Here is a 25,897-nt window from a genome sequence, read left to right on the forward strand (position 1 = left end):
GTTTCCTGTTTAAATACAAAATCTAATTCAGTAGTTCTGGGGTAGGCCTGAGAGTCTTCCTTTCAAACAGGATACCACCTGATACTCATGATTCTGGCTTTTGAATTACACTTTGAGTAGCACAAACTGAGATCATAGTAAGTTTTTATTCTAACTATATATGAGGATTTAGAAAAAATAAACTATGACCTAATTTGTGATCTAAAGTCGCTGTGGCTGTCATGAGGAAAACAGATTTTAGAGAACACAAAAATAGAACAATGGTACCATTAGGTAGGAAGAGTTGGTGGTGACTCTGCTTAGAATTGTCTTCAAAAAGATGGCTAAATTGGACTTCTGGCGCACTGATCCCGGCTGGGGCCGGCTGAGTGGCACTTAAGCGGGCCATGCCATGCAACCTTGGGCGCTGCCAACCGTGGGCGAGCTCTGGGTGTGCGGGCGGCCTGGCTCGGCGCTCCGCTGTGTCAGCGTGTTATGATGCCGTCCCGTACCAACTGGCTACTGGAATCCCCAGTAGTAAAGTGAAATATTCAAGGCTCTCCAGTACAGACGATGGCTACATTGACCTTCAGTTTAAGAAAACCCCTCCTAAGATCCCTTATAAGGCCATCGCACTTGCCACTGTGCTGTTTTTGACTGGCGCCTTTCTCATTATTATAGGCTCCCTCCTGCTGTCAGGCTACATCAGCAAAGGCGGGGCAGACCGGGCCGTTCCAGTCCTGATCATTGGCATTCTGGTGTTCCTACCCGGATTTTACCACCTGCGCATCGCTTACTATGCATCCAAAGGCTACCGTGGTTACTCCTATGATGACATTCCAGACTTTGATGACTAGCACCCACCCCATAGCTGAGGAGAAGAGTCACAGTGGAACTGTCCCAGCTTTAAGATATCTAGCAGAAACTATAGCTGAGGACTAAGGAATTTTGCAGCTTGCAGATGTTTAAGAAAATAATGGCCAGATTTTTTGGGTCCTTCCCAAAGATGTTAAGTGAACCTACAGTTAGCTAATTAGGACATGCTCTGTTTTTCATCCCTTGGCCCTGACAAGTTTTTCCACAGGAATATGTATCATGGTAGAATAGAGGTTATTCTGTAATGGAAAAGTGTTGCCTGCCACCACCCTCTGCAGAGCTGAGCATTTCTTTTAAATAGTCTTCATTGCCAATTTGTTCTTGTAGCAAATGGAAGAATGTAGCATGGCTAATTTCTTATTATTAAGTAATTTATTTTAAAAATATCAGAGTATATTATCCTGTACACTTATCCCTACCTTCATGTTCCAGTGGAAGACCTTAGTAAAATCAAAGATCAGTGAGTTCATCTGTAATATTTTTTTACTTGCTTTCTTACTGACAGCAACCAGGAATTTTTTTATCCTGCAGAGCAAGTTTTCAAAATGTAAATACTTTCTCTGTTTAACAGTCCTTGGCCCATTCTGATCCAGTTCACCAGTAGGTTGGACAGCATATAATTTGCATCATTTTGTCCCTTGTAAATCAAGATGTTCTGCAGATTATTCCTTTAACGGCCAGACTCTTGGCTATTTCCTAATGAAACATGTAGATTAGTGGTTATTATTTAGAGTTTATAGCCCTATTGCCAGTACCTTGTAGTATGTCATCATTCTGCTCATGATTCCAAGGATCAGCCTGGATGCCTAGAGGACTAGATCGCCTTAGTTTGATTCTATTTTTTAGCTTGCAAAAAGTGACTTATATTCCAAAGAAATTAAAATGTTGAAATCCAAATCCTAGAAATAAAATGAGTTAACTTCAAAAAAAAAAAAAAAAAGATGGCTAAATTGGAAGAAGGAAAAGGAAACCAATTTTCCACGCCCTCCAGCTTTGTTCCCATGGCTAATTTGTCATGGGCATACTATTTAAGTATAGGGATATGGAGAAGGAAAGAGACTTACCAGCTACCTCAGTGTGTGTCTTCTCGTCCATCTCATTAGTGAATTTCTTTTTTCTGCAATTGATGTCCTTTAGTGAACATTTACAATGGAATCATAAATACCTTCACACTGTCCTTCACTAGAGTTTCATCTATATACCTATCCCAGACTATTTTTCTAGTCTATTCTGTTTCTGCTCAGTGGGACAACTCACTGGTTACTGCTATGAAACAGGGTGGAGACACCAGACCAAAATACTTCCATGCTAAAAGAAGACAATCCTATGTGTTCTTAATATTATGCATGTGCATGCCTTGGACATAAGTTTGTATCCCCAATATTATTGCCCCCCTAAAAGAATAGGGAATTCTTAGAAGATAGCTGAATCTACGTTTCCGAGTAAGAAAATAAATAACATGTGCCTCCCACATTCTGTTGTGTCTAGAAAACATCAAAGCCTCTACAAATGATAAGGGCAGAGACTAAAGGAGTCAACTTATGGAATTTTTCCTGGTGAAGCTGTGACATTCTGAGTGCCAAAGAAATCATTATAATAACAAAATAATATGCATTTCTAATTGCAGTATATTGAAACAATGAAAGACAAGGATTCAAGGATATTCAACAAAAACAAAAAAGTACCATAAAGAATATAAGAAAGTACTGATAAAACAAAAGAGGATAAATATAACAGATTGTTTCATGTTGATTGGATTTTAAATGTAAGATAGTGACATGATTAAATATATATGCAGGATATACAAATATATAGAAATGCAAATAAATATATACCCATATTTTATTGACATGAGCAGTAAGTAATAAATGTAAAGAACTGTGTTTTCCAAATAGTCTCAGCAAAATTAGGAGTTCTACAAAGAATAGGAGGTAATTATCATCATTGATAAATACTAATAACAATCAATAACAGTTATCACAAAACATAACAAAGTTAATTTTACACCTGTACGTATGCTGAGAACATCACCTACATTAACTCCTCCACATATTTCCTTGTTACCAATTTTCCAGTATTCTTTTTTTTCTCTAAGTACATGATCAAGACACCAATTTCTTCACAACTTCCCTTAATGTTCCATAAGTTATGGAAACAAAGTCCCCCCAGACTATTTAATCACAAAGAACAAAAGATCAATAGATCCAAATGAAAGAAAGTAAAGGCATGCTATTTTCTCCAATATGTCAAGACCAAAAGCTTCTGGCTATTTTTGATAGAAACGAAAGAGAAATTCTAACAGACTCGTATATTAAGATCCTCCAGGAACTTGAGGGGGAAAAAAATCTGAGTTTTATGTGAGTGCACTGTGTTGATACATTTGGCTTTATTAATTTTTACATTTTATTCTCCTTGGTTTACCGCCTTAGAGTCCAATCTCACACATATTTTCTAGACTCCTGCTAATATAATTTGGTAAGATTCCATAACTCTTTTAGTATATATTTTCCATAAGAGCAATTCTCAAATTCCTTTATTTGTGTTAGTAATATTTAGGCTTCACTACAAAAACACTTTGGAGGGATACAGTTAAGTGCTAAAGAGAATTTATCCACTTATGAGGCAACTCTCTAAGTGCAGTTTTCGGGAGACTTTTGTCCAAGGGTAAGCTGGGTTCTTCCGAAGAGGAAGTTAGAGATTCTCTCTACATGCAAGGATTTGTTATTGTTGTTGTTGTTAGCTCTCTCCTTGGCTGCTTAATGTCCTTATTCCATATAGTCCCAATTCCTCTCTCCATCCATATTTTTAGTGTATCATGCAACCTCTGGAAATGTTTAGCTTTTAATTGATATTGCCTCGTTCTGTTTAATTGCTTTATTTGCTACTTTCTCAAGCTATAAAACCATGAGGAAGTCCACGACTATAAACCCTTGGGATCTAACCATCTTTGTAAAAGATTCTGAAACTAGCTGATTTTAATGTTGGAATATGGGAATGAGGTGTTTGCTGCAAATTTTGGTCAATTGTATGAGTCAGTTATTACCAGTGACATAGAAATGTTGCTTTAGTCCCACAATAACTCAACATCCATTTACATTCTGTTATGTTACAGGAACCACAAAGCCTCATTTTCATACCTCACCATTATTCTATGGCAACTTCTGAAACTGCTGAGAGTGAAAAGATAGATTTAACTGCATCTACTATTTGTGGTGAAAGGGGCAATTTGTGTTAAATGAAGGGGTGGAAAATAAAACCATACAATTAAAACAATAAGTGAACAAAACAAACTACAAAACATGCTCTTCTTGAACTGGCATCCTAGTGGATGGGGATAGATAGCAAATAAGATAAATAAGTCAACTACACAGTGAGCCAAAGAGTAAGTGCTCTGGAGAATAATAAGCAGGGAAGGAGGCTAGAGAGTGCTGAGGGTGTGAAAGGAGGCACAATTTTAACAGGGATGGTTGGGGAAGACCACAGGGAGAAGGCTCCATATTCTTGAGCAACTGAAAGGGATGAAAAAAATTCTAGGCAGGATGACTTGCTGGCCTGCAGATGGTCACCTGTTTACTGTGTCCTCACATGGCAGAGAAAGAAAGAGGTTTCTCTCTCTTCCTCTTCTTACAAGCCCATCAATCCTATAGGATTGGGATCCCATCTTATGACCTCATTTAACTCAATTTTCTCCTAAAAACCCTATCTCCAAATGCAGTCACACTGGGGAGCCTTAAAATGTGAATTTTGGAGGGACACAATTTAGTCCATAACAGATATCTACCTCATCATTGTTATAAAGAGTGAAAATAATATGTCTAAAGTAGCTAGTACAGTGCCTTGCTTAGGATATATATTTCTTCTTTTTCCTCTTTCTCTATCTCCAATTCATTATGAGTAATTTTATTATTAGGAAGTAAGCCTAACCTGATTCCGTGAATAACTGTGTGGCCTAATCAGGTTTTCCAGAATGATCTAAGCCATGAAATTTTCAAGCACTTCTGATACAGAGGGTGAGCTCAGTGACAATATTAACGTTTTCAGGATCTATGGTCTAGGAGTCCATTATAGAACTATGGTGTTAGAGGTGAGTGTTCTGATCTGGAGAAGGGGTAGAGTGGAGTGTTTATACATCCATTATGGAGGCTGGCTGTGCATGCATTGATCTGTTTAGTGCTAATTGCCCCCCAATCCTTCTACACTATTTGCCATACCACCTGAAGTTCCAAGCTATTTAACACTGATGAAGTATAAGCCATTTTCTCTGATTTGATATGTACCTGAGATTTAGTTAAGTATGGTAGGTGACAGACATGGAAACAACTGCCTTTAAAAGAAATGTAGAAATGTTTATTACTAATAGTTCCCCCCCATCCCACACACACAGGGCCATATGATGCGAGACCACGTGGGTAAACACCAGGTTTGGTCAGGAGGCAAAAGAGCCCAAAGCCCTTGTTGGGGCTTCTGTGTGGAGGAATGGGCAAGGCAGGGTAGGTAAGCTTGAGCAAGTTTTGAATTGAATAATTTGAATACTTTCCACATGTTCTGGACTATAGGGGTGGTTTCTAGTTGTGAGGTACCTGGCCCTGGAGTGATTTAGGGCAGAAGAAATATTGGCTTTGTGTATGTGTGAGTAACATAAAGGAGGTGAAGGGCACATGGGCTTTGGATTGACTGGTTTACATATGAGAAGCATTCACTGGGACATGCTGATCTTTATATCTAAGAATTAGCTGGCTCTGGGAGGAGCAGTCTTGAGGATTAGTAAGGCCCCCAAGATGTTAAAGTATCATAAAATACAGAACATTTTAAAAATAACATGATTAATACCATCTCCAACAATATTCTGAGTATAGCCTAAAAAATTTTTCATGATCTCATCTAACCTCATTCCTATTGTTTCCTCCAATACACTCGGTACACCAGGCAGCTCTGACAAATTTCCAACCATTCCTCCACCCTACACTCCACTGACTGCTTCTGTGCCTTGAAAGCTGTGGTTTCTTTTGCCAGAATGCCTTCCTACCACATGGGGCAGATGTCTTTTTTCTATAAAAGGGATAAACTTGACATACAAAGTTATTATGTATCATGTGCCTTCCTGAAGTCTACAGACATTTATTTTCCTGCTCCACCAAATAACCCTCTCAAAGCAGTGAGATTAGTCTGATAGGAATTGTTTTTGGTGAGCCAATGAAAGTTACTAGAGTCAGAGATCTTTTTTTTTTTAAATAGAAAAAAATGGGGAAACAGCTCACACATTTTTCAAGCACAGAGGCATATTTTCTCCTCCTGTGTAAAACCTGTCATGGCACACAAAATGCTGCTCTTGCCACTCCCAGCAGGGTCTCCACACTGGCCTGCTTCCCACCATCTGGTATGACAATTTTCTCAAGACATATTGCAGTAGCTGTTTTCAAAAAAATTTCATTTCTCCCGATAAACTACCTCCTCCTTGGGACTAGAACACATGGTTTAGTCCTATCTCTTGTCCCCAGTGCCTTTCAGAGTATCTAGAACACAGTAATTCTAGAAAGATATGCAGTTCTTGGGATGTGATGAGCATTAGAAAGACTGGTTTTGAATCATGGCTCTGCCACTTTTAATATTATGCCCTTGAACAATGTATGTACAACCATTTTTATGTCTCAGGTAACTCATCTGTGAAATAAGAACCATAATTACACTTACTTTACAAGATTATTTTGAAGTCTAAATGAGATGACACTTAAATCACTTAGCAGGGTATCTGGCACATAATACATGCTCAATAAATATTACTATGGGGAAAGCTGACAAGTTGTTTAGCCAGTATGACACCTTGGTTAAAATTGCCACATTAACCAAAGTTGTCACATTAGCTAATACGATAATTTTCTTATCACTTCAAAATTAAGTAATGAGTTGAGAACTGAGAATGCATATGTTTCTTGCAAAATATACCTCTCTGGACACTCAGGATAAGTAAAATCCATTTGTAAAGGCATGTAGTAATAAGTAAATTGATAATCAAAGATTACGCTTCTCTAAAGCGCCATTGGTGTAGAGGAAAAACCATGAATTCTATAATGAGATTGCCTTGGGTTCAAATCCTAATTGCACTTACTTCTGAATTTACTTTGGGCAAGTTAATGCTGGTCTAGATATATTTTCTTGTCTGGAATATGAACAATAATACATACTTCAAAGAATTATTTAACAAAGAAAATTCCCAGGGGGGCATTTTGCAAAGAATAGATTCCCAATATATAACAGTTATTATCATTATTTTTAAATCATTTCCTTCTTCTGCACTGAGCACCAAAATAAAGTAAGCCACTTTTTTTTTATTAATTGCCTTTTCAGAGACCTTCAAAACTATCAACTCCTGAGGTGTTTAAGGAATCAAATACACTGGGAACCCTGAAGAACACCTGGATCCACCATGTGATCCTCTGTTGTTTGTGACTGTGACAGTTGCAGATAAGTGTTCTGGTACTGAGTGGAAATAACACAATGCTTCTGTACTCATATTCAAGGTTGGCTGTAAATATAAGAGACATAGCAAACAATTGAGCCAGTGCTTGGAAACATTTATTGACCTCACATATATGAGGTACTTACTAGTGACAAAATGTGAATCTCTCAGCATTATCCTACTGGTTTGGGGTTAGGTGTTATAACCAAAAAGAGGGGGACCCATGGAGCCCAACAGCAACTGCTAACCTAACGTCAAGTATGAAAGAAGGTGGCTTACTCTTAAGTATTACATCCTCTGAGAAAGACAACACCACTTACCAATTGTGTAAAAACTAGCTGCTTATTAAACCTCAATTTGGTCTTGTGTAAAATTATTGCTGTTAATCTTGAAACATAGCTATGATGGATGTTGCGAAGAATAAATAAATATAACATGAGAAACACTAAGCACAGTACTAGATTTAGAGTGAAGTGTTCTTAAATGATAGTTATTGCTTTTATAAATGATCCAATTCCTGAATCATCATTAGAGAGAATATTAGAATCAGAAGATGTTGAGTCCAGCAGTTTTCAAATTTTTTCTTCAAGAAACCCCTTGGAGTTCCCTTGGATCCATGTTTTCAAAGATGTTGCCTCATCCAAAAAATTGCTCTTATTTTGTATGAAGTAATCGATTTAAAACAAACAGCCCATATAGCCACAGAATGAAACTACAAATCAATGTGATTTAAAATTAAAATGATACATGTTTTCCATCAAATGCAGATGGAAAAGAGCATTTTCTAGTGAAGGGAAAAGAACAGAAGTTAAACTAATGAGATGTAATATAAGATAATGAGCAGAACTACAAGACAGCAGTGAAGTAGGAAAGGGACATAATTTCAGGGAAGTAGGTTGCAATATGGTGATCAGGGAACAACTTAAGAAGCCGTTAAGAACTGAGAAATGTGAGGGAACTGGCTATAAAGACTCCTAAGGGGAAGAGCATTGCAACAACAGGGTGGAGTGAAGGCAAGGCATTGCTCATACCATGGTATTCTAGAAACTGAATTATAGAATCATACTATGTTATTCTAGAAACTGAATTCTAGATCATACGATGTTATTCTAGAAACCCTCTGGAATGGATTGAACAAAGAGGAAAAGAGTAGGAGACACAAGCAAGTGAGTAATGAGGGCAAAAGCACGAAGATCTTGCACATCTTTGTAAGAGTCTAACTTTTACTCTGAATAAGTGGAAAAGTCATTGGACGGAGTTCTTAGAAGAGAAAACTAACATGATCTAACTGGCATTTTAACAGGACCATTTTGGCTGCCATGTGGAAAGACTCAAGTGGGATAAGAATAAAAGCAGGAAGACCAATTAGAGGCCAATCATGGCCCCATGTAGAGTGAAAACATTGGAGCTGGGAGAAACTAGTCATGTTCTAGATGCATTTTGAAGGTAGAATCTAGGAGATGTTGCTAATTAAGAAGCGACAGAGTGTAAGAAAGAGAGTGGTCAAGAATAATATAAAACAACTCTCCCTAACATGGAATAATGCCATTTACTGCAGTGGAGAAGACTGAATGAGGATAAGGTTAGGGAGGATTGTTAGTAAAACTTTTTTCTTAATGATAACACTTAAGCAAATAATATAGCTCTTAGAATACAATGATAAAACAGTATTCCCTGTGAACTCAATTTTCTTAAGATGCCCGGGAGACATTAGGGAAGAAATATTAATAGGGCATTGGAATCCATGAGTCTCACTTCAGGGAGGAGGCATAGTCAGGGGAGGTAACATTGGAGTCATGTGCATATGGAAGCATTTAAAGTCATCAGATTGGATGAGATTACCAGAAACTGATGGCAGAAGGAGAAGACCAGCGGTTCAAGCGCTGATTCTGGGGACACTCCAAAATTCAAAAGTTTGTTCTGTAGCACTGAGACACATGCAGCAAGAGAAGTAGAAGCAAACCAGACAGGTATGACAACCTGAAAACCAAGTAAAGATTTTTCAGCAGAGAAGGAGTGAGAAACTATGACAAACGCTGCAAGTAGATCTAATCAGAAGAGAACTTCATCATTCGTTTAATCATGTGAGATCATTGCAACTTGAATGGAGTAGAGGTAGTAAAAGCTCAAGTGGAACAATCTTATATTGTTCTATATTTACTCAGAAATAACACTGTTTACTAACATTGATGTTTATTAATGCTAATATTGAGAGTTGAGTGTGAACTGAGTGTTTTTCCTAGGTCCCAAGAGGAAGATCATACAAATACAAATCATGTATACTTGAATTTTAACTTATTTACCTACAAAATGACTTAGGTTAATGAGAAGTTAGTCTGTCAAGAATTGTCTTTACAGTGTAAGACAGAGGTATGCTAGATATATTTCTCTCTATCCATTTCAGTTGAACATTTGTAGTTCTATATGAAGAGAATCCTGAAGAGAGTGGGTAGATTTTCAAGTCATCACAAGCAATACTGTAGTATACATAAATTACATTTAAAACTGGTGTTTCAATTATTGTTATTATTGTGTTTATTATAAAATATGTGTAAAATATAGTAAATACTGTGTACTTCGTAATTTCATCATTGTATATCATTCTTCTGTACACATTTTCCCCAAAACATTGTTTCTATTCTCTTTTCCCTTTATACTTTTCTTAGTATTTTCTTAGGCCTATATATAATATTATGAGATATGAATTTATAATGCTTTCATAATGTTTCAATGCATAGAAACACTCGAGGAAAAATACTTTATTCTTTTTAAACTATATTTAAAAGAGAGATGCCCAGTATTTTAAAGACAAACAAGTGATATTTAAAAATAGAAATGTACACATTTAGCAAAAGAGAAAATTGACAAAAGGAAGAGGATCAAAGTATAAGAAAAATAGCAATTATAAGTACATCTTTTCTTCACTTGAACAGTCATTCCTAAAGGAAAAACATAATTAAACAACTTAAGAAATTTAGAATTGAATACATAATTGCAAAGCCTGATTGTTGCAAAATGAAGACTTTCTAAAACAAACAATTAGATTGTTGGTTCTAGACTTCACGAATCACTGCAAATGTGATCTTTTGTAGCATAATTCTACATATTCATGACAGTAATGCAAATTGAGCTCATTTTCTTTCCTCGTAGGTGAGATTCCTTACAGCCATGCAGAGGAGCAATCACACAGTGACTGAGTTCATCCTACTGGGCTTCACCACAGACCCAGGGATGCAGCTGGGCCTCTTTGTGGTGTTCCTGGGCGTGTACTCTCTCACTGTGGTAGGAAATATCACCCTCATCCTGTTGATCTGTAATGACTCCCGCCTCCACACACCCATGTATTTTTTCATTGGAAATCTGTCGTTTCTGCATCTCTGGTATTCTTCTGTCTACACCCCAAAGATCCTAGTGACCTGCATCTCTGAAGACAAAAGCATCTCCTTTGCTGGCTGCCTGTGTCAGTTCTTCTTCTCTGCAGGGCTGGCCTATAGTGAGTGCTACCTGCTGGCTGCCATGGCTTATGACCGCTACGTGGCCATCTCCAAGCCCCTGCTTTATGCTCGGGCCATGTCCATAAAGCTGTGTGCATTGCTGGTAGCAGTCTCATATTGTGGTGGCTTTATTAACTCTTCAATAATCACCAAGAAAACGTTTTCCTTTAACTTCTGCCATGAAAACATCGTTGATGACTTTTTCTGTGATTTACTTCCCTTGGTGGAGCTGGCCTGTGGCGAGAAGGGCGGCTATAATATTCTGATGTACTTCCTGCTGGCCTCCAATGTCATCTGCCCTGCGGTGCTCATTCTGGCTTCCTACCTCTTTATCATCACCAGCGTCTTGAGGATCTCCTCCTCCAAGGGCCACCTCAAAGCCTTCTCCACATGCTCCTCCCACCTGACCTCTGTCACTTTATACTATGGCTCCATTCTCTATATCTACGCTTTCCCCAGATCTAGCTATTCTTTTGATACGGACAAAATAGTTTCTACATTTTACACTGTGGTATTCCCCATGTTGAATCCCATGATCTACAGCCTAAGGAATAAGGATGTGAAAGAGGCTCTGAAAAAACTCCTCCCGTAAATCAAGATTATCTCCACCAGAGGAGAAACAAAGACGACCTTAGATGGAGTGTTTTGTATTTCAAACAGAGTTACCATTGTGCTTTATCATGATCAGTCCCCTTCTTGACATGTGACAGTTACAGACATGTACAATAAGAAAATTAGGAAAATTTAGGAGGAAAACATCTGAATATATAAGAATTTGAATTGAATTTCCTATCTCTCTTATTAAAAACAAACATAAACCTTAAGCCCAAAACCTCTCCTATACCTTCATAAAGTGATGAACAGCCTACCTCATTAGCCTAAGATTTGGCTAACTGATACATATAGAAGAGTATCTATATAGTTCCTAGAACAAGGAAGAATTGTGCTCAATTTTTAATATTTTCCTATGTTTAATAACTGGATGACATTCATCACTTTCCATTCCCTGAACAGAATAACTTAAACATTGTTCTACATGCTTTCCCCCCCGCAAGAAGAATTAGCACAAAGATCCAGAGACACCCAAGAAATAACTCAGTACAAATGAGACCCAGAAAGGCATGACCTTGCTATGCCTCTTACATAAGTTTCTTGATTAAGAAAAAATTCATCAAGATGCCATACATATGATTTTTGTAATTCACTGTATAACTCCCAGAGCTCCTCTTTATTTTACAGGGGTGAACTTACAAGGACTTTTACATTCAAATTGTGACCTTCTGAGCATCAAAAGGCAATTATCATCATTTAAAAAATAATTATTATTTTGGCTAAGTGAAACAATTTCAAAAATAAAAGTCTATGAGTACACATTGATCAACAGATATTTTATTTTTATTTTTTAATAGATATTTTATAGAGAGAATATGTATGTACAGGTGTGATTCAACAAAAGGATATTTCACTTAGCATAATGTCTTCTAGGTTTATTCACATTGTTTCAGGTGACAGAATTACATTTCTTATAAGGCTGATTAATATTCCATTGTGTACTATATGTCACTTTTTCTTTTATCGATTTATCTGTTGATGGGCACTTATGTTGTTTCTAAATGTTAGCTATTGTGAATAATACTGCAATGAACATGAAAGCACAGATATCTCCTCAACATACCTATATCAATTCCTGTAAGCATCTACCCAGAAGTGGAATTGTTAGATCATATGGTAATTCTATTTTTAGTTTTTGGAGAGACCTCTATATTGTTTTTCAAAATGGCTGTGCTAATGTACATTCCCATCAAAGCAGTATAAGAGTTCCCTTTACTCCACATCCTGGCCAATGCTTGATAACTTTCATCTTTTTGATAATGACCATTGTAATATAATGCATAATGTATAATATACGAAGTGGTATTTCATTATGATAAGTGAAATAAGCCAGGCACAGAAGAAAACATACTGCATCATCCCACTTATGAGTGGGTTCTAAAAGTTAGAACTCCTACAAGTAGAGAGTACAATAGTAGTTGCCAGTGACTGGGGCAGAGTGGGTGGAGAAAGGAGAAGTGTTGATCAAAGGGTACAAAGATTCATGTAGACAGGAGGAAGAAGTTCTGGTGAACTATTGCAGGACAAGATGACTACAGTTAACAGTAATGTATTGTGTATTTCAAAATCATTTAAAAAGTGGATCTTACATCTTCTCACCACAAAGCAGTGGTAAGTATATGAGGTGATGGACGTAATAATTAGTCCAAGATGTTCAATCTACAATGTATACATGTACTGAAGCATTGTCTTTTACCCCATACATGTATAAAATTATGATTTATCAATATGAATAAAATTTAAAAAACAAAAAGATGAATATGACAAGTGGCATTTAATTTTGACTAGTTTTTCAATGTGAGACAGTACTAATGTAATTTATGTTTATAAACACAAATACTTCCTTATTTGAATTGGTATAAGCAGTAAAGAAAGAAAATGCAAGAAACTGAATTAGGCAAGTAGGCCCAGAAAATGTAGGAGTTTCACACAGAGTAGAAAGATTAAATTCACATTGGCAATCATGGACACTAACACAGTAAGTGGGTGCAAGGAATAAAATCAATACAGGTTGTAACACACAGTAATGCAGCCGAAACAGAGTTCAACAGTGTAATTCTAAGATGCCCGACTTAGGCAATGTTCTGAAAAGGAACAGTATTTATGCCAACTCAGTCTTCTGGTTTTCTAAAATACATGTTCTATTTCCCACTAATGATATTAAAATTCCTATAAAATACATTCTTTTGAAGTAATCTTAACTGACTCAATTATTATATTACAGTGGCAGTAAATCAATTATGTTATGTTGCTTGACTGAAACCAGGAAACACATCATTCCAGAGGGAAGCATCAATTACAGAAAGCAAAACTGATGTGACTCATCTATTTTTAAAACACCGTGGTATCACAAACTCTGACATGTAACTATTGAAGAAAGTCTCAAACTACTTGAGGGCTTCTATTCTAATATTTTTAGGGGAGGCTCCCAAAATTCATTCTTCAAATAAGAATAAGAATATGCCCATATATTATAAACGTGGCTGGCCTATGTACATATTCACATTATTTGATGCTGGAAGTTAGCTCTAGAATCATGTCTAAGAAATATTACAGAGACCTGAGTGAAAAGATAAAGTACAGCTAATAATAATCTTAGGAAGACATAAAAATAAATAAGAACATAAACTATAATTAAGCATGTGGCATTGATGATTTATAACATAATTTAGAAATAAGTTTTAGTGTACATTTAGCAGTAAGTTTTCCAATCACTTTTGGAAATGTTTCATCTGCAACTTATAGATTCGAAGAATTCAGAAAAATCTTTCATATTAATTTGAAATTAAAATACAAATTCCTAAGGGAATTTGGCACTGAATTCAAAAATGAAGTTTAAATTCGGTAAAGTGGTTTGTAAGATTTTTCCTCTAGATATATAAGTTTTAATAAATAAAACATTTCTAAAAGTACAAAAGTGTATGGACTCCGTTACAAAAAAAAAATCTCTTAAACTTAATGTTCTTTGAAAAATGCACAGCTCTTAGTGGTTGCATTAGTCTGGATTCTTCAGAGAAGTAGAAGCAATAGAATGTGTGCAAATTTTGTGCTCATATGTGTATGTGTGTGTTTGTGTATTCATATAAGGTATATATATATGGCACATATGTGTGTGTGTATATATGTGTGTATGTGTGTGTGTGTGTATATACACACACAGAGAGATTAATTTTGAAGCCTGTCAAGTCTAAATCTGCAGTGTGGCCAGGGATACTTGAGACCAAGGAGAGCTGTTGGTGCACTTCCAGGCTGGCAGCTTAGAGGCCAAGGAGGTCAATGGTGCAGATTAAATCCAGGAGCAGAGTGCCAGAGAATTCCCTCTTGCTTAGGGAAGTCCATTTTTCTTCTTCTTTTTTCTATTTTGGCCATTAACTGATTGGTTTTCTCATTTAAAATTCCCTTGTTAGTAGTTTTTCAACATGTTATACTGAAGGTTTTCTTAGCGTGCATCTCCCACTTGGAAAGACTAAATAGTGCAGAGACATACTCTGAGCTTTTTTCCAAGAAGCAACACAGGAACTTAACAGAAAAAATGAAAGAAACTACAGACCCTTTAAAAGAAGTGGTGGCTGCAGCCTACACCATGAGCCAGGTGGAAAACTGTGAGTCTTCAGCACGAGGGTGGCAGGAACTGCATCAGGTGTATACACTCCCACTGGGGATCCTGGAAATCCAGGCCACGGAGGAAGGCCCGAATCCTACCCAGCACTGGAGCTGACATACTGAGCAGTGAGGAGTATATGAGAAGGAACAGCATCAGGACATGCTTTGCATGCCCTCCCAGTCACCAGTGGGGATGGGGGAAGCCATTCCTGATCCTATGGCACAGAGGACTTTGCAGAAGTCTGCCAGCTAACTCACATGGCACTCACTGGTTAAGAGAAGCTCCCAATTGAGATTTGTGATATAATCCTGAGTGGGGATAAAACTCCTCGTCCAGAACTGAGGCAGAAGTAGAAAGTTTGCTAAAGCCTTGGGCACAGGAGCTGGGTGTCCCTGCTTCATCGGACGAATGGGTAGGACATGGCTTGAAATCCGGGGTTTGTCTCCCTCAGGAAGGTAAATGGCCTGGGGTCATTTTGAGTTCTGAGCACAGGCTGCCTGTAAACCAGGTAGCTGCTGCAGATGGAGTACTGCAGGTGTGAGGCCTGTCTTGCCACATGTATGGGAGCTGCGTGGGGCTTACTGCTGCCTGCTACTCCCCACTCCCCATGTGGACTCTTCCATTCAACAGAAGCAGCTGTACTCCTCACTGAAGCATCACCCTAGTGACCATGGAACTGCCATCCGATCCTCATTGGGGTGGCTGCTTGTGCCCACACATGGGCAGCCAGAGTGCAGGCTTGCCCAACCCAGCCCTCATACAGCTTCGCCTTCTAACCAACCTTGTAACCGAACACAAAGAACAGAGGCTTTTGGGAGCTCTATGGCCATGCCCATTGCCTGAAAGACCAGAGTACCTTCTCTGGGTAACACGAGGCAAGCACAAATCCCACTGCTATCACCGCAGCTGGTGCACAACCTCCTATGTGGAGGCCAATCAACACAGTACATTATGGCATCTGCAGGCAGAGCAACACAGTACCCCGGAAGGATAAAACTTTTGTGTAACCTCAGCTATCAATATTGCCTGCATCACCCTGGCTAACCAGGAGGTCTTCCATCTGCCCATGTGACCTGTTCATTTTTACTACAACTTTCTGAGAAAGCCAACACACTAAGGCTATTTATAACCAAGTGAACCTTACAGAGTCTACATCACTTCCCTACCACCCCATCAGATCTTGTGCTGATACCTGCTATTGGGAGACTTGAAGGCTGGTCACATTGCTGGATAACTTGTAGACATTCCCCAGGACCAGCCTGGAGTTCTGAGGAATCTTGGGGATTCTGGGGATCCCAATCTTGGGAGCTCTGGGGAATCACTTGCAGATATTCCCTAGAGCACCCCCACTGGGTGTCTAAACCCAGAGAAGGAGCAGAATTCACAGTAGTCTGTCCCTGAGGGACTCCTACTTTTAGGGAAACAGGAAGTACACTACCTCAAGAGAGAACCCTGTGAGACAAAAGAATCCAGATGGCAGGGCTTGGGTCTCAGACTTTCTACTTGTGATAAATTTCAGCAGAGGGACAAGTGCAGTGCTTGGCTCAGTGGGGAAAGTCTGTAGCTCTACCTCAACAGTCAGGCAGCCCTGGTGCTTGTGAAGGGTCTGGAGAAGGATACCTCTTCTCCCTCTCACCTACCATTGTGGACACAGTTGGGGCTTCTCCCACCTACAGGTGTGGGTGCACCTGTAGCATTTCTGGAACACTTCAGAGTAATTTCATCCCCACGGGAGGAGTGCCCTCCAGGTCAGACTTGACTGAGAGGGAGAGTCACAATCCCTCTCTGCATGCAACATCAGCATTCCTGCAGATGACAAGAGGTGCTGGTCTGATCTGAATAACTGGAACACTAGGTACAGTGTGTGACTCACGTGACTGGGAGGTGGATCAATTTCCTGCTGGCCTGATAGGGGAGCTGAGGTGGCTTCCTCTCTACCCTCTCTAAAGACCTCACTGCGTTTCACTGACGGCTCCCCCAGCTGCCTCTGTCAAAGCTGGGACCTCTGCCTATCATTGGTTATTGCATTTACTCCCACACTTAACTATAGCTGGTTTTTACCCATGAAAACCTCCTGCTGGCCTGAAGCCTGAACTGTTTGATCCAGTGAATAAAATACTGGGGGAATAAATAAAGTGCGTATTACTGGGGAACAAGATAAGCTTCATGAGACCTCTGCCATTCTATCTCCACAGGAGACAGTGCACCTGCTCACACACTGAGAACATTGCTACTACAATCAGCATCTGAGAAAGCCACTATGCAAAGACTCTCTATAACCATGGAAATTATGGAGTCTTCAACCCTTAAAACTTTCAGAGCTGAACTAAATTGCAATAAACTATAAACAGTAAAGTCACATCCTCAAGGGGTAAAAAAAACTTTAAAAAAAACACAGTCAAATCAAAAATAAATTTAAAAATAATTAGAAGAAATAGTCTACTCAAATGAGAAGAAACCAGAAAAATAATTCTGATAATGTGAAAAAACAGGGTTCTATAACACTTGCAAAAATCACACAAGCTCTCTAGCAATGGATCCAAATCAAGATGAAATTTTTGACATACCAGATAAAGAATCCAAAAAGTTGATTATTAAGCTACTCAAGGATATACAAGAGAAAGGTGAAAGCCAGCATAAAGAAATTTTTAAAACAATTAAGGATACAAATGAAAAATTTTCTAAACAGGTGGATAATTTCGAAGAAAAAAAAATCAGAACTGTTGGAAATGAAAGACGTATTTAAGGAATTACAAAATGCAGCAGAAATTTTTAACGATAGACTAGACAGAGTAGAAAGAAGAATTTCAGAACTTGAAGACAAGGATTTGAATTAACCCAGTCAGACAAAACTAAAAAAACAAGAACAAAAAGAAATCAAAAAGTCTCTAAGAAATACGAGATTATATAAAACATCCAAACCTAAAAATAATTTGTGTTCCTGAGTGAGAAGGAAAGGCAAGAAGATTGGAAAATTTACTTAAGGGAATAATGGAGGAAAATTTTCCTGGCCTTGCAAGAGATTTAGACATCCAAATACAAGAAGTTCAAATAACTCGTTGGGGATTCATTGCAAAATGGTCATCAAGGCACATTGTCATCATGCTATCTAAAATCAACAAAAAGGAATGAATTCTAACAGTGGTGAGAAAAAAGCATCAAGTAACCTATGAAACAAACCTATCAGACTAACAGCAGACTTCTCACTAGAAACCTTATATGCCAGAAGAGATTGGGGTCCTATCTATAGCCTCCATAAAAAGAATAATAGTCAGCCAAGAATTTTTTTTATTCAGCAAAACTAAGTTTCATAAATGACAGAGAAGTAAAGTCTTTCTCAGATAAACAAAGGCTGAGGAAATTTGTCACTGCTAGACTAGAAATGCTAAAATGATTTCTAAATCTTGAAGCAAAAGGTTGATATGCACCAGAATAGAACGTCTTAAAAGCATAAAATTCACAGGTCCTTTAAAACAGTAACACAATAAAGAAAACAAAGTCACTAGATAGCAATCAACATGGTAACTGGAACAGTACCTCACATCTCAATATTAACACTGAATAGCTGGGCTCAGTGGCTCAACGCCTGTAATCCCAGCACTTTGGGAGGCCGAGGAGGGTGGATCACGAGGTCAAGAGATCAAGACCATCCTGGCCAACATGGTGAAACCCCATCTTTATTAAAAATATAACAATTAGCTGGGTGTGGTGGCGGGTGCCTGTAGTCCCAGCCACTCAGGAGGCTGAGGCACTAAAATCGCTTGAACCCGGGAAGCAGAGGTTGCAGTGAGCCAAGATCATGCCATTGCACTCCAGCTTGGGCGACAGAGTGAGATGCCATCTCAAAAAAAAAATAAAATATATATATATATATATATATATATACACACACACACACATACTGAATGTGAATATAGAATGGCAGAATAAATTTTTAAAAATCACAAACCAAATATCTGCTGTTACTTTTAAACATGATCAAATTCCTGAATCATCATTAGAGTGAGAGAACATTAGAATCAGAAGATGTTGTGTCCAGCAGTTTTCAAATTTTTCTTCAGGAAACCCCTTGGAGTTCCGCTGGATCCATGTTTTCAAAGATTTTGCATCATCCAAAAACATTGTTCCTATTTTGTATGAGGTAATCAATTTAAAACAGCCCACATCGCCACAGAATAAAACTACAAATCAATAGTATTTAACATTAAAATAATACATGTTTTCCATCAAATGCAGATGGAAAGACCATTTTCTAGTGAAGGGAAAAGAAAAGATGTTAAACTAATGAGATGTAATATGAGCAGAACCACAAGAGGACAATGAAGTAGGAAAGGGACATAAGAATTTCAGGGAAGTGGATTGCAATATAGTAATCAGGGAACATCTTTAGGAGGTAATAATAGAAGCCATTAGGAACTGAGAAATGTGAGGGAACTGGCTATAAAGACTTCTAAGGGGAAGAGCATTGCAACAATGGGTGGAACGAAGACAAAGCATTGATCATTCCATGTTTATTCTAAAAATCGAAAGGCAGATAGCATGCCTGGAATGGATTGAACAGAGCAAAAAGACTAGGAGATGGGAACCAACAGGTAATGAGGGCACAAGCACAGAGATCTTGCACATCTTTGTAAGGAACTTGAATTTTACTCTGAATAAGTGGAAAAGCCATTGGACTTCTTAGAACAGAAAACTAACATGATCTAACTGGCATTTTAACAGGACCATTCTGCCATGTGGAAAAACTCAAGTGGGATAAGAATAGAAGCAGGAAGACCAATTAGAGGCTAATCATGGCCTCATATATAGAGTGAAAACATTGGAGCTGGGAAAAACTAGTCTGGTTCTAGGTATATTTCAAAGAATCAAGGAGATATTGCTAATTAAAAAGCAACAGTGTGAAAACAAGAGAATGGTCAAGAATAACATAAAATGACTGTTCCTAACAAGGAATAATGCCATTTACTGCAGTGGAGAAGACTGAATGAGGATAGGGTTAAAAGGATTATTAATAAAAATTTCTTCGTAGTGACAACACATAAGTAAATAATGTAGCTTTTAGAATACGATGATAAAACAGTATTCCCTGTGAACTCAATTTTCTGGAGATGCCCAGGAAACATTACAAAAATACATATATATTAATTAGACATTTGAATCCATGAGTCTCACTTCAGGGAGGAGGCATAGTTAAGGGAGGTAACATTGGAGTCATGTGCATATAGAAGCATTTAAAGTCATGAGATTGGATGAGATTACCAGAAACCGATGGCAGATGGAGAAGACAAGAGTTTCAATCGCTGATTCTGGGGGCACTCCAAAATTCAAAAGTCGGTTCTGTAGCGCTGAGACACATGCAGCAAGAGAAGTGGAAGCAAACCAGACAGGTATGACAACCTGAAAACCAAGTAAAGATTTTCCAGCAGAGAAGGAGCGAGAAACTATGACAAATGCTGCAGGGAGATCTAATCAGATGAGAACTTCATCATTGGGTTTAGCCATGTGAGATTACTGAAACCTGAGTGAAGTAGAGGCAGCAAAAGCTCAAGTGGAACAATCTTATATTGTTCTATGTTTACTCAGAAATAACACTGTTTGTTGATATTGATATTTATTAATGCTAATATTGAAAGTTGAGTGTGAACTGAGTGTTTTTCCTAGGTCCCAAGAGGATGAGCATACAAATAAATACCATGTACACTTGAATTTTAATTTATTTACCTACAAAATGACTTAGGTTAATGAGAAGTTAGTGTGTCAAGAATTGTCTTTACAGTGTAAGACATATGTACATTTGCTAGATATATTTCTCTCAACCCATTTCTCTAGTAACATTTGTAGTTCTGTATGAAGAGAATCTTGAAGAGAGTGAGTGGAGTGATACTGTACTATACATAAATTACATTTAAAATTGGTGTTTAAGTTATTATTATTGTATTTATTATAAAATATATGTAAAATATAGTAAATACTGTGTACTTTGTAATTTCATCATTGCATAGCGTTCTTCTGTACACATTTTCCCCATAACTTTGTATCTATTCTCTTTTTCCATTACACTTCTCTTAGTATCTTCTTAGGCCTATATATAATATCATGAGATATGAATTTATAATGCTTTCATAATGGTTCAGTGTATAGAAGCACTCAAGAAAAAATACTTTATTCTTTTTAAGCTATATTTAAAAGAGGGATGCCCAGTATTTTAAAGACAAACAAGTGATATTTAAAAATAGAAATGTACACATTTAGCAAAAGAGAAAATTGACAAGAAGAGGATCAAAGTATAGGAAAAATAGAAATTATGAATACATCTTTTCTTTCCTTGAACAGTCATTCCTAAAGGAAAAACATAATTAAACAACTTAAGAAATTTAGAATTGAATACATAATTGCAAAGTCTGTTGCAAAATGAAAACTTTCTAAAACAAACAATTAGATTGTTGGTTCTAGATTTCAAAGATTACTGCAAGTGTGATCTTATGTAGCATAATTCTACATATTCATGACTGTGATTCAGACTGAGCTCATTTTCTTTCCCCACAGGTGAGATTCCTTACAGCCATGCAGAGGAGCAATCACACAGTGACTGAGTTTATCCTGCTGGGCTTCACCACAGACCCAGGGATGCAGCTGGGCCTCTTCGTGGTGTTCCTGGGCATGTACTCTCTCACTGTGGTAGGAAATAACACCCTCATCGTGTTGATCTGTAATGACTCCCACCTCCACACACCCATGTATTTTGTCATTGGAAATCTGTCGTTTCTGCATCTCTGGTATTCTTCTGTCTACACCCCAAAGATCCTAGTGACCTGCATCTCTGAAGACAAAAGCATCTCCTTTGCTGGCTGCCTGTGTCAGTTCTTCTTCTCTGCAGGGCTGGCCTATAGTGAGTGCTACCTGCTGGCTGCCATGGCTTATGACCGCTACGTGGCCATCTCCAAGCCCCTGCTTTATGCTCAGGCCATGTCCATAAAGCTGTGTGCATTGCTGGTAGCAGTCTCATATTATGGTGGCTTTATTAACGCTTCAATCATCACCAAGAAAACGTTTTCCTTTAACTTCTGCCATGAAAACATCATTGATGATTTTTCTGTGATTTACTTCCCTTGGTGGAGCTGGCCTGTGGCAAGAAGGGTGGCTATAAAATTCTGATGTACTTCCTACTGGCCTCCAATGTCATCTGCCCCGCGGTGCTCATCCCAGCCTCCTACCTCTTTATCATCACCAGCGTCTTGAGGATCTCCTCCTCCAAGGGCCGCCTCAAAGCCTTCTCCACATGCTCCTCCCACCTGAGCTCTGTCACTTTATACTATGGCTCCATTCTCTACATCTATGCTCTCCCTAGCTCTAGCTATTTTTTTGATATGGACAAAATAGTTTCTACATTTTATACTGTGGTACTCCCCATGTTGAATCCCATGATCTACAGCCTAAGGAATAAGGATGTGAAAGAGGCTCTGAAAAAACTTCTCCCATAAATCAAGACTATCTCCACCAGAGGAGAAACAAAGACTATTTTAGATGTAGTTTTTTGTATTTCAAACGGAGTTACCATTGTGCTTTATCACAATCAATCCTCCTCTTGACACAAGTCAGTTACAGACACGTACAATAAGAAAATTAGGAAAATTTAGAAGAAAAACTTCTGAATATATAAGAATTGAAGTGTATTTCCTGTCTCTTTTATTAAAAGCAAACATAAAACTTAAGCCCAAAACCTCTCCTGTACCTTCATAAAGTGATGAACAGCCTGCCTCATTAGCCTAAGATTTGCCTAACGGATATGTGTAGAATAGCATCTATGTTGTTCCTAGAACTAGGAAGAATTGTGGTCAGTCCAGTTTTAATATTTTCCTATGTTTAATAACTAGATGACATTCATCGCTTTCCATTCCCTTAACAGAATATCTTAAGGATTATTATACATTACTTTCCTCCCAAGAAGTATTAGCGCAAAGATCTAGAGGCACCCAAGAAATAACTCAATACAAACGAGACCCAGAAAGGTATGATCTTGCTAAGTTGTGTGTCTCTTATACACGTTTCTTGATTAAGAAAAAATTCATTAAGATCCTATACATATGATTTTTGTAATTCACTGTGTAACTCTCAGAGCTCCTCTTTATTTTACAGGGGCGAACTTACAAGGACTTTTACATTAAAATTGTGACCTTCTGAGCATCAAAGGGCAATCATCGTCATTTAAAAAATAATAATAATTTTGGTGAAGTGAAACAATTTAAAAAATAAAAGTCTGTGAGTACGCATTGCTCAATAAATATTTTATTGTATTTATTTTTAATAGATATTTTATAGAGAGAATATGTACATACAGGGGTGATTCCACGAAAGGAATTTCACTTAGCGTAATATGTTCTAGGTTCATTCACGTTGTTGCAGGTGACAGAATTACATTTCTTGTAAGACTGAATAGTATTCCATTGTGTATTATATGCCACTTTTTTTCTTTTATTCATTTATCTGTTGATGGGCATTTAGGTTTTTTCTAAGTCTTAGCTATTGTGAATAATACTGCAATGAACAAGAGAGCACAGGTATCTCCTCAACATACTGATTTCAATTCCTTTAAGCATCTACCCAGAGGTGGAATTGTTGGATCATGTGGTAATTCTGTTTTTAGTTTTTCTATTTTTAGTTTTGGTAGAAACCTCTATACTGTTTTTCAAAATGGCTGTGCTAATTTACACTCCCACCAACAGTGTATAAGAGTTCTCTTTTCTCCACATCCTGGCCAATGCTTGTTAACTTTCATCTTTTTGATAATGATCATTCTAACATAATGTATATGAGGTGATATCTCATTGTAATAAGTGAAATAAGTCTGGCACAGAAGAAAACATCTGTGTCATCCCACTTATGTGTGAAATCTAAAAGTTAGAACTCCTACAAGTAGAGAGTACAATAGTAGTTACCAGTGACTGGGCAGGGTGGGTGGAGAAAGGAGAAATGTTGATCAGAGGGTACAAAGTTTCATGTAGGGAGGAGGAATAAGTTCTGGTGAACTACTGCAGAACAAGGTGACTACAGTTAACGGTAATGTATTGTGTATTTCAAAATTACTTAAAAATGGATCTTAAATGTTCTCATCACAAAGCAATGATAAGTGTATGAGGTGGTGGACATAATAATTAGTCGGAGATGTTCAATTCGCACTGTATACATGTACTGAAGCATTGCATTTTACCCCATACATGTTATCAATACAAATACAATTTTAAAAAGATGAATATGACAAGTGGCATTTAATTTTCATTAGTTTTTCAATGTAAGATAGTACTAATGTAATTTATGCTTATAAACATAAATACTCTCTGGTTTGAATTGGCACAAGCAGTAAAGGAAGAAAATGCAAGAAACTGAATTAGGCAGGTAGACCCAGAAAATGTACAAGATTCACACAGAGTAGAAAGAGTAAATCCACACTGGCAATCATGGACATTAACAAAGTAAGTGGGTGCAAGTTGCAAAACACAGTAACATAGCTGAAACAGAGTCCAACAGTGTAATTCCTAGATGCTCGTGTCAGCCGTTCTAAAAAGGAACGCTATATATGCCAACTCAGTCTTCTGGTTTTCTAAAATACATGTTCTATTTCCCACTAATGATATTAAAATTCCTATAAAACACATTCTTCATTTTTTAAAGTAATGTTAACAGACTCAATTAGTATATTGCAGTGGCAGTAAGTCAATTATTTTATGTTTCTTGACTGAAACTAGAAAGTACATCATTCCAGAGGGAAGCATCAATTGCAGAAAGTAAAACTGATGTGACACATCTAATCTTAAAACACCGTGGTATCATAAACCCTGACATGTAACTATAGAAGAGTCTCAAACTACTTGAGGGCTTCTATTCTAATATTTTTATGGGAGCCTACCAGAATTCATTCTTCAAATAAGAATAAGAATATGCCCATATATCCGTATATTGTAAACATAGCTCGCTAAGTACATATTCATATTATTTTATACTTGGAAGTTAGCTCTAGAATTATGTCTAAGTAATATTACAGAGACCTTAGTAAAAAGATAAAGTACAGCTAATAATAATCTTAGGAAAACATAAAAATAAATAACATAAAATATAAGCATGCAGCATGTTTTATAACATAATTTAGAAATATGTTTAAGTGTAAATTTAGCAGTAAGTTTTTCATTCACTTTTGGAAATGTTTCATCTGCAACTTATTGATTTGAAGTATTCAGAAAAATCTTTCATATTAATTTGAAAGTAAAATACAAATTCCTATGGGAATTTAACTACTGAGGTCAAAAATGAATTTGAAATTCTTAAGGTAAAGTGATTTGTAAGATTTTTTTTGTTGATATGAGTTTTAATAAATAAAACATTTCTAAAAGTACAAAAGTATACTGTGGTCTCGTCCTTACAAAAGATCTCCTAAATTTAATGTTCTTTGAAAAATGCACAACTCTTAGTGGTTGCATTAGTCTGGATTCTTCAGAGAAGTAGAACCAATAGAATGTGTGCATATATGTGTGTGTGATGTGTGTGTGTGTGTTTGTGTGTGTGTGTACAGATTAATTTTGAAGCCTGTCAAGGCTAAACCTGCAGTGTGGCCTAGGAGACTTGAGACCAAGGAGAGCTGCTGGAGCACTTCCAGGCTGGCAGCTTAGAGACCCAAACAGTCAATGGTGCAGATTAAATCCGAGAGCAGAGTGCAGGAGAGTACCCTCCTGCTTAGGAAGGTCTATTCTTTTTCTTCTTTTTTCTGTTTTGGCCGTTAACTGATTGGTTTTCTTATATAAAATTACCTTGTTAGTAGTTTTTCAAGATGGTAGACTGAAGGTTTTGTTAGTGTGCTTCTTCCACTTGCAAAGACCAAATAGT

The 25,897-nt window shown here is 37.4% G+C and overlaps 2 protein-coding genes and 1 pseudogene across 2 annotated transcripts; all 3 read left to right on the plus strand.

The window, feature by feature from the left end:
* Positions 1-364: 364 nt before the first annotated feature.
* LOC101152211 (transmembrane protein 230-like) lies at positions 365-1,561 on the plus strand (annotated as a pseudogene).
* A 7,625-nt stretch (positions 1,562-9,186) lies between these two features.
* LOC115936189 (olfactory receptor 9G1) lies at positions 9,187-13,972 on the plus strand. The gene is made up of 2 exons (XM_055356421.2): positions 9,187-9,282; positions 10,463-13,972. The coding sequence occupies exon 2, from the start codon at positions 10,481-10,483 to the stop codon at positions 11,396-11,398; it is 918 nt and encodes a 305-aa protein (XP_055212396.2). The 5' UTR covers positions 9,187-9,282; positions 10,463-10,480; the 3' UTR covers positions 11,399-13,972.
* Positions 13,973-21,586: 7,614 nt separating this feature from the next.
* On the plus strand, positions 21,587-22,503 carry LOC101152574 (olfactory receptor 9G9). The gene is given in 2 exon segments (XM_004051140.5): positions 21,587-22,106; positions 22,109-22,503. Coding segments are annotated over 2 exon segments (915 nt in total).
* Positions 22,504-25,897: the final 3,394 nt, after the last annotated feature.

The sequence above is a fragment of the Gorilla gorilla genome, chromosome 9, assembly GCF_029281585.2.
Source record: "Gorilla gorilla gorilla isolate KB3781 chromosome 9, NHGRI_mGorGor1-v2.1_pri, whole genome shotgun sequence".
NCBI classification, from domain to species: Eukaryota; Metazoa; Chordata; class Mammalia; order Primates; family Hominidae; genus Gorilla; species Gorilla gorilla.